The 12,932-nt window shown below is 35.9% G+C and overlaps 1 protein-coding gene across 4 annotated transcripts in view; it reads left to right on the top strand.

Annotated features, from left to right (window-relative positions):
* SCLT1 (sodium channel and clathrin linker 1) overlaps positions 1-12,932 on the top strand; it is a 219,202-nt gene that overhangs the window by 21,785 nt on the left and 184,485 nt on the right. For 3 of the 4 annotated variants that reach the window (XR_007457905.1, XM_049631174.1, XM_049631175.1), the window contains exons 3-4: positions 4,046-4,104; positions 4,967-5,039. Coding sequence is in view for 2 of the 4 variants with exons in the window: in XM_049631174.1 (XP_049487131.1) it covers positions 4,046-4,104; positions 4,967-5,039 (132 nt within the window). In the remaining 2 variants the exon portion in view is untranslated. Of the gene's footprint in view, positions 1-4,045; positions 4,105-4,320; positions 4,415-4,966; positions 5,040-12,932 lie in introns of all 4 variants that reach the window. The other variant, XM_049631176.1, reaches the window with a different exon arrangement.

Below are 12,932 nucleotides of genomic sequence, written 5' to 3'. Positions count from 1 at the left end.
ATGTTCAACCCAAAGCAGGGCTTGTGCTCACCTGATGCAGAACTCGAACTCACCCTAAATGGGGCTCGAGCTCACAAACTGTGAAATCATGACCTAAGCTGAAGTCAGATACTTAATGACTGAGTCACCCAGGCACCCTATTTAATTTTCATTTTAAATAAATAAAATTTAAATAGATGCGTGTGGCTTGTGCCTATTGTATTGGACAGTGCAGTTGTAGACTCTCCATTTGCTGAATGAAACCTTGTTGATTTTGCATCATCCCATGATGATGTTAGAAAATCAATGACCGTAGCACTTTAAAAAGAGCCATTTGTAAGAGTTTAGCAATTTCTTACACTCTACATTAATAAAGTGATAAATGATGAAAATCAGTCTCTTCACGATATGAATCATATGCTACAACACCCTTAAAATGTGCAACAATATGGGCACCTGGGTAGCTTAGTCGGTTAAGCGGCCGACTTAGGCCCAGGTCATGATCTCACAGTTTGTGAGTTTGAGCCCCATGTCAGGCTCTGTGCTGACAGCTCAAAGCCTGGAGCCTGCTTCAGATTCTGTCTCTCCCTCTCTCTCTGCTCCTCTCCTGCTTACACTCTGTCCCTCTCTCTCCAAAATAAACAAACATTAAAAAAGTAAATAAAATGTGAAGAAACATTTTCACAAAATGCAAGTCAGCTTGTATTTTCTTCCAAAGGATGGCAGAAAGGGTGTCATTAACATATTTGATAGCCAGAGATATAGTTTAAAATCAGGGGCACAAAATTAAACATTCAGAATTATAATTAGAATATTTAGAGAGTGTATAGTTTCCTCAGAGGAAGAAAAGTGTCCAGAAAATTTGTCTACCCAACTATAATTCAATATTATTGGCATTCCTTCTGTGATATACTCTGACCATCATCACAGGAAGTCATCTTGGGATAAAAATAAGTAGAAATTACTTGTACAGTATCCATTTTTCAAGATTCAAGATATATAAAATTCTGTATATATTGCTTTTATTTAGTGTCATTTATTTAAATTTTGTTTAGGAAATATAAAAAGGATATTTATAAATGCTTTTAATTATTTTTATGGTGAGAATAACAATGTATAGAATTGTCAGATCCCTATGTTGTACACCTGAAACTAAACATGTCAATTATATTTCAATTAAAATACATATATAAATAAATAACACATATAAATATGGTAATACATATATGTAAATTCTTTTTTTAAAATTTTATTTTTTAAGTAATTTCTACACCCAATTTAGGGCTCAAACCTACAACCCTGAGATCATGACTCACACTCTCCACTGACTGAGAGAGCCAGGTGCCCTTATGTAAATGCTTGTGTAGTTGATATCAATCTTACCCTCCCAACTTGATTTTTTCCACTAGATCTTGAATTATTAAGTCCTACATACTTTTATTCTAAAAGTTTCACTAGCAAGTGGGAAAGGATTACTGAATCTATATTATTATTCTATGAAAATTTTTTATATTTTGTTTTATTATGTTTATCTTTATAATCGTATCATTTTTTCAGCTTATTTATTTATTTTGAGAGAGAGAGAGTGCAAGCAAGTCAGGGACAGAGAGAGACGGAGAGGGAGACAGAGAATCCCAAGCAGGCCTGAAGTGGGACTCATGAATCATGGGATCATGACCTGAGCCCAAATCAAGAGTTGTACTCTTAGCCAACTGAGCCAACCAGGTGCCCTTAGGATCATAATTTTTATAATTTGGATTATTGGTCCTTTATTCTTAGGTTGGCATTTTATTAGCAACTATCATTAGAAAATAGTTTCAGAGCAGTGTCTTTATAGAATTCAGTTTAACCAATATATGTTGAGCACCTCCTATATGTAAGGCACTATGCCAGGAGCTTTAGTGCTATGAAAATGTGTATCATAATACTACCATTTCATAGGGACCTAAAGACTAAGAAATATGGGTTTGAGAAAAATGTTAAATAACATATTATTTAACATATTATTATTCGTATCTTAACCTGAAAGCCAAAAATGAGTATCACAGGGAAAAAGGTGATCATATATAGTTGGAGAGATCAGGGAAAGTTTCCTGAAGGATGTAGCATGTTTGATGAGTACTGAAAAGTAGCTAAGATTTTAAAAGAACTTCAATGGGGGCTAAAAGAAGAGGTAGTGGAGTATTTAGGGAGTAAAACATACTTCATTTTTTCGAAGTGTGTTTGGCGTATATGAGAGAACTTCAATGGGGGCTAAAAGAAGAGGTAGTGGAGTATTTAGGGAGTAAAACATACTTCATTTTTTTCAAAGTGTGTTTGGCGTATATGAGAGAAGTAATGGAAAATAACATTAGAAAGGATAGATTGTATTTGCATTGTAGAGGGCCTTGAATGGTTAAATTGAGGAGTTTGGACTTAATTTAGTAAACACTAGGAGATTACTAAATATTGTTTAAAAGAATGATAAAGTGGAGTGAAACATGGTAAGAGTAACAATTAGGAAACTTCTAATTGATGGGTAGGAGGTTAATGAGAGCTTGAGTTATTATTTTGTAGAATGCCATCCATCTCTAGCTATCAGTCATAACATTGGTAGTTGATTTGATTTTTATAAAAATTCCTAAGAAATTTGAGAAATAATATTTTTAAGGTTTGAACCACTTAGTTATCCCAAGAAGATTTTAACTAACTTTTGGACAATTGAAAGTTAAACTATCTCTTGCCCCTTAATTAATTCTTTAATAAACACAATAACTATTTTTTAATAGTCTAGGATTGAATAAATCCCTCTATGAAATTGCATAGACTACTGGATTCATTTATTCTTTAATCCATCAGGATTCTCCCTGGAAGGTTACCTTTTCTTTTTGTCTAATTCATCTTACAGTTCTGGATCCATGTAAACATGTCTACTGAGGCTTTATATTTTGAGAGCTAATCCTCCCCATGTTGGTTGAAAGCTAATCCTTCCCATGTTGGTTGGTTAGCCAATAGATTTTCCCCCATATTAAGAAAAAAAAAAAAAGAAAAAAATAGACAAGATTTATTAAGAGCTTTCTACACGTCAGGAATTATGCTAAACGTTTTATATAACATTATTCCTTATTAAATTTACATATTTCTTTTTTATTTTTATTTTTTATTTTTTTTTAACGTTCATTTATTTTTGGGACAGAGAGAGACAGAGCATGAACTGGGGAGGGGCAGAGAGAGAGGGAGACACAGAATCTGAAACAGGCTCCAGGCTCTGAGCCATCAGCCCAGAGCCTGACAGGGGGCTCGAACTCACGGACCACGAGATCGTGACCTGAGCCGAAGTCGGACGCTTAACCGACTGAGCCACCCAGGCGCCCCAAATTTACATATTTCTTATATATTCTTCAGTACAGTTAATTTTTCAGTAAAGTTATAGCATCTTTTTTTGTTTTTTATTCTCATGTGCTACCTTTTGTTACAGTAGTGAAAAGATATTATTTCTTTTTACATTTTCAAATTATTGCTGGCACTTGGGAAGGCTACTGTTCTGTTGATCTTCTATGGGATAACTTACCATATTCTCTTATTAGACCTAATAATTGGTAGATTATACATAGAGTTTTCTGGGTAAATGGTCAAATTATCTGTAAATAATAAGAGTGTTGTTTCTTTTTCAACTTTTAAATTCCCAGCCCTTTACCCTAGTTCCACTGACTAGAACCGCTAGTGCAGTGTTGAATTTAGCAGTGATAGTGAGCAACATTGTGTTATACCGTATTTAATGCAGCACTTTTGATGTTTCACCATGAAAGATAGTAATTGATATAGGTTTCTGATAGATACTTTGTCAAATTGAGAAAAATTCTTCCTATTCGACTTTGCCAAGAGTTTTTGTTACATATGGATGTTAAAATTTACCAAATGCACTTTCAACATCAATTTAGATGATTACTCTTTCCTGTTTTGTTTTTTAATTGCATTAAAAGATTTTTCTACGTTTGTGAAATTTTTCACTATAATTTTAAACTACTGTCATTTTGGCTTCGATGATGTGAGAAAACATTTTAAGATGCGATATTCTCTGTTGTAGAAAGCTGTCTTCAAAGGAGGTGGAGATGACACATTAGAGAACACACTAGTTGACCAAAGGTATGTTTGAGTTACCAGAAAAATACTGTTTTCTTAAATATATTTATTATTGTTAAAATAATTTCTTTAATATTAGGATTATTTCATGGTCTGCTATAATTAGATTTAAATGATCTGTCATTGAATATACAAGTGCGGGAAAGCCAGCATTATAATCTACAAGAGTAGTTCTCAATTGGGTGATTTTATATCCCTCCTATTTGCAACCTCCTCCAGACCTTCCAAGAGTAATATGGATGTAATCTGAAACTGGCTCCCGTATGTGGAGGGCAAGGACAGACTGAGGGAAGAGGCAGACCACTCCGGGTTGGTAGGTGGCAAATTTATTAAGCAATAGAACCTACTTATGAGTTATCTTGTTGTAGGACACTGCAAGACAGCTAGATTTCCTCACCTGCCTGGCATAATCTTAAAAGTTTGTGTAGAAGCTTTAACTGGGTTCAGTCACATACACAAAAGGCCTTAACTGGGTTCACTTACATCCCAGTACAGACACCCTCTGCATCACATTACTATCTTAAGGCTGTATCCTTGGAGCTGCTTCTGGGTGTGAAGAAGACAAGCAGAATACATATTCTAAGTACAGGGGAGGGTCAGGGAAAGGCCTCCAATTGCCCAGGTTCAGCTCAAGGGTCAACTGGCAGTTGTCTTGATGACCTCCTTCATTACCTCCCCTTCCCAGATATTTGATAGCATCTGGAAATATTAATTGAGATAAGCTTGAGAACACGAAAAAGGCAAAGTATTGATTTTTATGGATAAATTTAACATAAAAATATTGATGTTCTATTTAATTCACATGCTACATATTACACTAGATTAAACAGAATATGAGATTTTTAAAATTATGTATTTTTATTAGCTTTTTAGCTCCTCTTATTATTGAGTATGATAAACATCTGGAAGAACTAAATGGGCAGCTGAAATATTACCAGGTATGAAATCATAGTTTTCAAGTTTTTTTTATAATATTTTATTTTAAAAAAAGAAGTAAAATACTCTTCAAAAACATTGATGGGGAATAACATATTTAGCTATATCTAATCAATTCTTGGCTCTCAATAAGAAAGTATGTGTGTATTTAAAGATTATCTTCAGTTTCATTTTTTTTTTTAATTTTATTGATTTATTCTCAAGTTAGTTAACATACAGTGTAGTCTTGGTTTCAGGAATAATTCATCTCTCATATATGATACCCAGTGCTCATCCTGAAAACTGCCCTCCTTAATGCCCATCCCGTCACCCATTTAACCCACCCCTACCCACCTATTCATGTCCCCACCATCAGCCTTCAGCTTGTCTCCGATTTGAGAGTCGTCTATGGTTCGCCTCCCTCTCTGTTTTTATCTTATTTTTCCTTTTCTTCCTCTGTGTTCATCTGTTAAGTTTCTCAAATTCTACATGTGGCTGAAATCATATATCTGTCTTTCTCTGACTGACTTATTTTGCTTAGCATAATGCCCTCCAGTTCCATCGATGTTGTTGCAAATGCCAAGATTTCATTCTTTTTTATTGCTGAGTAGTATTCCGTTATATATACATATAAACCACATCTTACTACAGTTTACTTTTCATCTTTGACAATGGTACATACAGATGACTGGCATTTTAGTAGGCAGTTACATTAGGGTATATGGAAATCATGGTTGTCGAGCTATTCCAGAGAAAGTGGTGACAATGTTAACTTCTTCCTTGTGTGAAGCCATGGGAGTGCGATTTACTGGCTAATTCATTGCAGTGTTTCTACAGTGTAAAATAAATGTAACCTTACTTTTTAGCCTCCCCACCCCCGCAAATTTTTATCTTAATCTATTCATCAGTTCAAAGACATTTGGACTTTTTCCATAATTTGGCTATTAATAGCACTGCTTTAAACATTGGGGTGCATGTGCCCCTTCGAATCAGAATTCCATTGTCCTTTAGATAAATTCCTAGTAGTGCAATTGCTGTGTTGTAGGGTAGTTCTATTTTTAATTTTTTGAGGAACCTTCATTCTGTTCTCCAGAGTAGATGTACCAGTTTTCATTCCCACCAGCAGTGCAAAACGGTTCCCCTTTCTCCACATCCTCGCCAACATCTGTTGTTTCATGAGTTGTTAATTTTAGCCACTCTAACTGGAGTGAGGTGTTATATCATTGTGGTTTTGATTTGTATTTCCCTGATGATGAGGGATGTTGAGCATCTTTCCATGTGTCTTTTGGCCATCTGGATGTCTAATTGGAAAAGTGTCTATTCATGTCTTTTGCCCATTTCTTCACTGGATTATTTGTTTTTCAGGTGTTGAGTTTGGTAAGTTCTTTATAGATTTTGGGTAATTAACCCTTTATCTGATGTGGAGAAAGGGGAACCGTTTTGCACTGCTGGTGGGAATGCAAACTGGTACATCTACTCTGGAGAACAGAATGAAGGTTCCTCAAAAAATTAAAAATAGAATTACCCTACAACACATTTAGGTCTTTCATCCATTTTGACTTTATTTTTGTGTATGGTGTAAGAAAGTGGTCCAGGTTCATTCTTCTGCATGTCACTGTTCAGTTTGCCCAGAACCATTTGCTAAGGAGATTGTCCTTTTCCATTGGATACTCTTTCCTGCATTGCCGAAGATGAGTTGGCCATATATTTTGGGGTCCATTTCTGGGTTCTCTATTCTATTCCATTAAAATGTGGGTCTGTTTTTGTACCAATACCATACATCTTGATGATTACAGCTTTGTAATACAAGTTGAAGTCCGGGATTGTGATGCCTCCAGCTTTGGTTTTCTTTTTCAGCATTACATTGGCTATTTGGGGTCTATTGAGGTTCCATACAGATTTTAGGATTGTTTGCTCTAGCTCTAGAATGCTGGTGTTATTTGATAGGGATTGCACTGAATGTGTAGATTGCTTTGGGTAGTATCAACATTTTAACAACATTCTTCCATTCCATGAGCATGGAATGTTTTTCCATTTGTTTGTGTCTTTTTCAATTTCTTTCATAAGCTTTCTATAGTTTTCAGCACACAGATCTTTTACCTCTTTGGTTAGGTTTATTTCTAAGTATTTTATGGTTTTGGTGCAGCTGTAAATGGGATTGATTCCTTGATTTCTCCTTCTGTTGCTTCATTGTTGGTGTATAGAAATGCAACCGGTTTCTGTACATTGATTTTATATCCTGCGACTTTGCTGAATTCATGTATCAGCTCTAGCAGGTTTTTGGTGGAGTCTTTCAGGTTTTCCATGTAGAGAATCATGTCATCTGTGAAGAGTGGAAGTTTGGCTTCTTCTTTGCCAATTTGGATGCCTTTATTTGGTTTTGTTGTCTGATTGCTGAGGCTAGGACTTCCAACACTACGCTGAACAACAGAGGTGAGAGTAGACATCCCTGTTGTGTTCCTGATCTCTGGGGGAAAAAGCTCGGTTTTTCTCCATTGAGGATGATATTAGCTGTGGTCTTTCATATGTGGCTTTTTTAAAGATATGTTCCTTCTATCCCAAGTTTTGTGAGGATTTTTATCAAGAAAAGATGCTGTATTTTGTCTAATGCCTTTTCTGCATCTGTAGACAGGATCATATGGTTCTTATCCTTTCTTCTATTAATGTGGTATATCACGTTGATTGATTTGTGGATATTGAACCAGCCCTGCAGCCCAGAAATGAATCCCACTTGCTCATGGTGAATAATTCTTTTAATGTACTGTTGAGTTCTATTTGCTACTATCTTGTTGAGAATTTTTATATTTAGGTTCATCAGGGATATTGGCCTGTCATTCTCTTTTCAGTGGGGATTTTGGTTTTGGAGTCAAGGTAAGGTAATGCTACCTTCATAGAATGAGTCTGGAAAATTTACTTCCATTTCTGTTTTTTGGAACAGTTTGAGAAGAATAGGTATTAACTCTGTTTTAAATGTCTGGTAGAATTCCCTGGCAAGCCACCTGGCCCAGGACTCTTGTTTGTTGAGAGATTTTTGATAACCCACTTACTTATTCATTGGTTACGGGTCTGTTCAAGTTTTCTATTTCTTCCCATGAGTTTTGGTAGTGTATGAGTGTCTAGGAATTTGTCCATTTCTTTGTCCAGTTTATTGGCATATATAGTTTTTCATAGTATTATCTTACAGTTGTTTGTATTTCTGTGGTGTTGGTTGTGCTCTCTCTTTTATTTGTCATTTTATCCATTTGGATCCTCTTTGAGAAGTCTGGCTAGGGGTTTATCAATTTTGTTCATTCTTTCAAAAAGCTCTTAGTTTCATTGATCTGTTGTACTGTTTTCTTTTGGATTCTATTTCATTTATTTCTGCTCTAATGTTTATTATTGTCCTTCTTCTGCTGGGCTTTATTTACTGTGGCTTTTCTAGCTCCTTTAGGTGTAAGGTTAGGTTGTGTATTTGGGACCTTTCTTGCTTCTTGAGACAGGCCTGAATTGCAATGTATTTTCCTCTTAGGACTACCTTTGCTGCATCCCAAAGAGTTTAGACTGTCGTGTTTTCATTTTCATTTGCTTCCATGTATTTTTCAATTTCTTTTTCAATACCCTGTTTAACCCATTCATTCTTAAGTAGGATGTTCTTTAACCTCCATGTATTTGGAGGCTTTCCAAATTTTTTCTTGTGGTTGATTTCAAGTTTCATAGTGTTGTGATCTGAAAATATGCATAGTATGATCTCAATCTGTTTGATCTCAGTCTGTTGGGGGCTGTTTTGTGACCCAGTATGCGGTCTATTTTGGAGAATGTTCTCAACTACAATTTGTTCAAATAAACCTTCTGCCCCTTTCTCTCACTGTTCTTCTTCTGGAACTCCTATGATATGGACACTTGTTTCATTTCATGGAATCATTTAGGTCTCCAATTCTCCCCTCGTGATCTAGTAATTTCCTTCCCCACCCCCCCCTTTTTTTTCAGCTTCCTTATTTTCCAAAATTTTATCTTCTATTTCACCTATTCTCTCTTCTGCTTCTTTCATCCTCGCTGTCACTGTACTAGGTTATTTTGCATCTCAGTTATAGCATTTTTTAATTCATCATGACTAGTTCTTAGGTCTTTGATCTCTGCAACAAGAGTTTCTCTGGTGTCTTCTATGCTTTTTTCAAGCCCAGTTGTTAATCTTATGACTGTTATTCTAAATTCTTGTTCAGATATATTATTTATATCTGTTTTGAGCAATTCTCTGGCTTTGCTTCTTGCACTGTCTTTTGGGGAGAATTCCTCCATTTGGTCATTTTGGCTTTGATTTCTTCTTGCACTCTCTTTTGGGGAGAATTCCTCTGTTTGGTCATTTTGGCTAAATTTCTGTCTTTTGTGTATTTTAAAAGCTTCTTGTGTGTCCTGCATCTGAGTGTACTACTGTATTAAAAAGGGGTCATACCCTATCCAGGGCCTGGCACTCCAGGAAGTGGTTTTTGTATATGTGGTGTGCACTCTGTTGTACATTTTGGCTGCTCATCCCAGTGATCAGTACTGTGCAGAGCTCCTCCTTGCTTATAGTGGTGGAGTGTGTGGACCTTCAACCAAGGAAGCTTTGATTTGTTGTTGAAGTAACCCTGGAAAAGCATAGGGAAAAAAAGGGTGGGGGAATCCTGATCCCATAAAAAGAAAAACGAAAGGAGAAAATAGTCCAAACAGCAAATCAAGGGGGGGATAAAAGGGGGGAAAAAAAGGAAAAACAAAACAAAACAAAAAAGTATAAGGCTAAATTCAGAGGAATAGGAAAATAAGAAATAGGAAAGGTGGAAAAATGATAGAATAAAAATTTCTGCTAAAAAAAATTATATTTATGCACACACACACACACATATATATAGAATAAGAATTGACCAAAAACAAACCAGAAACTATGTGCCTGATTCTAAAAGAATAAAATAGGAGAAAGAACAATTAGAAAGAAAAAGAAAGGAAGGAAGAAAAGGAAGAAAAGGAAGGAAGGAAGGAGAAACAGTTGTCTTTTGGTGCCTAGCACCAGTGGCTGTGCTGGTCTGGAGGAGAGGCCAGCTGAGTTGGCTCAGTCATTCTTGCTCCAGTAGATAAGAAGTTGCCAACCATGGAGGAGCGGTGTTTGGTGTAAGCATGTCCAGCCTCCACTGGGGGTGCTGTGCTGCTCTCTTAAGTTCCACTGTGTTGGTGTTGGGGAGAAAAACGGCGACATCCCAGTCTCGCTCCCCCAACTGGGTGTCTCAACCCATGCTGTTCAGGTAGTCCTCACAGAATAGCAAGGGTGTTCACTTTGCACTGCTCCACAGCCTCCCAAACCTCTTAGGCAGCTTGGCTGCGATTCAAAACCTGATGTCGTCTTCAAGGACTCCACACCGTGTGCACCCCATTCTGCAGTATTGCCACTCTGCCCTGCTGAAAAAAGGCCTTTGGCTGGCACGTGCAGGGTCTTTTGTCCTTGGAGAGGCAATGAATCATCTTCCCAAAGTACTCCAGGAAGGGGACTGTTCTCTCCTAGTGCTCTCCTGAAATTGCTACGCTGTGCTATACCCTGGGGTCAGCTCCCTCCCTCCCAAGGAGCACACGAGTCATGGCACCGGCTCTACCTTGGAGAGAGTCTTGCACTTCCAAAATCTCTCTGCTCCAGAGGCTCCATCCTGCCAAGCTGTCTCCCTACAACTGTGGAGATCCTCTGCTACTCTGCAGATCGATTTCCTGGGTGTTCCATGTGATCCGATCTCAGTACAGCTGTGTTTGAGGGACTAGGAAAATTCCCATTCCCCTACTTCTCTGCCATCTTAACTGCCTCTGCCTCTTCAGTTTCATTTTTTAATCCAGTGTTTCCTTGCTCCTGGTATATCACAGGAGCATATCTTAGATGCTTGGAGCACTTAAACTCATTATTTGTTTACATCTTTATTTTTCCCCCAAGAAGACCAAAAACCATCTCATATAATTTTAGACTTTTAACCCTCATCCTACCTGTATTTCCCTTTGTTTGGAGAATGGATTTTTTCCCCCAATTTCAAACATTATGTCTATCAGATTTGAGATTCATTTGATCATCTTCTAATATAGGTAGGATTATGCTGTGGCATCTTTTGTCTGAAATCCTCTTTAGTAATGAAGGTTTATTTTAGGAGTGAAGAGAGTTTAGAAACCAAGGACCCTTCTGTACCCTAGAATTTCTAAAATTAGGATATATGGGAGGCTGATAGAAAACTAGAATAATAGCACAACATTGTTCAGGATACAATGTGAGTTTCAGTGAGATACATTTTTAAAGTATACTTGATATTTATAACCTGTTTCTTTGATTTTAAAATGTTTACATTTTTCTCCCAAATTTTGATATTTCTGATTATTGGATAACAGAAGCATTTGTTAAAGAGATGCTACATGTCTCAAGCCCACCTGGAGGCGTTAAACTCCCTTTCCTAGTGTTTGAATATACTTACTACTGTGTTTGGTTTAGATACTAATCTCTGGATCAGTTCAGTTGGGTAGCAAGTTTCACTGAATTTAATGCAAATGAAAGAAAGTAGAGCATTATATAAAAACATCTGCTTAAGACTCATTTCCTCAGAATGGGGCTATAAATGGGCAAACACTAAGAACTTTCTTTATAGCTTCCTTTTCTGTTCATGCAGGGACAGCAAGAGATCCTATCATATGCCTTGAAGTCTAGTGCATAATCCCTCAATTCTTGATGAATGAATATAAACCAGGTCTCAGTGGAACAAGATGATTAGATCTAGCTTAACAATCTCCTATTTGTAAATAAATGGATTGACTAAAAGGATTTTACTAAAAGAATACATATGCTTATATCTTCTAAAAATAAATTTGGGTTTTCCATTGCACTTGAAATTATTTATACTTTCCAAGAGTAATGAAAGTGATCCTGTAGACCCAAATTTCAAAAACAAGCATTTCTTTAAATTGCAGTTCCTGTTTTATGATAAATTAAATAGGTGCTTTCCAAGTCTGTACTATGTCCTTTTTTTTTTTTTTTTTTTTTTGAGCCTGCAGTCATTTAAATTTGAACCAACCATAGATGTCTTTTAATCTTTCTAACTGACAAAGAGCAACAGAAAGCTCTCCTCTGCACAAATGGCATTTTGCTTTTATTTTTAGGGCTAGTGAATTTAAATTTTCCGCTGAATTTACTCTCAGAATTGCTCTAATGATCTATTATGTGGTTTGTTATAAAATGGGATAGCTAGTTATCTTGAATTAAAGGTTTAATTTTTTAATAATTTGATTCATATATATCTTTAATCAGCTATGTTACTAAGGAGTTTAGCTTCATTTTTCCATTTAGCATTCTTAATCTAAGGGTGATTATTGAGTTAATTACAAGAGAGAGGAAACTAGCAAAGAGCCCAAGCAAGGGTCTATAACAAGAGTAGTTGATACTTTTGAGAAGAAAAGATACTGGCTGCTACTTCTAAGAACAGTTGCTCACATAGATATTACTGATTAGAACTAGTTCTTAGGATTTATTGACCCACTAAAAACATAGTTTATTCTTGTAAGCAAGAAAAGTGTGACTATAATTCTCTATATGAAGGACTTTTTTCGAAAAATATAAATAAGGGAATATTTGATGCTGTTGCTGAGATTTTGTTTCAACTATTAAATATATTTTGAAATATTTTATAGTAAAGAATGTTTAGTGTGACCATAATGATTCACATTTAATCCTAGCTATTGCATATATATTCTAATTATTTTGGTAATTTGAGTAAATATTTTTTCAAGATAAACATTTTTGCAACTTTTAAATATCTTGCAAGATTGTGCAAAATCACTTTTTGTAAAAAAAAAATGACAAGATCAGAATAATTGCTACAATAAAATCCAAATCTATTAGTATGGCATTCAAGACCTGCTGTCTGCTTTTCTAATTTTCTTTCATTGCA

Source organism: Panthera uncia, chromosome B1 (assembly GCF_023721935.1).
Source record: "Panthera uncia isolate 11264 chromosome B1, Puncia_PCG_1.0, whole genome shotgun sequence".
NCBI classification, from domain to species: Eukaryota; Metazoa; Chordata; class Mammalia; order Carnivora; family Felidae; genus Panthera; species Panthera uncia.
This window is presented reverse-complemented; position numbering and strand designations above follow the sequence as displayed.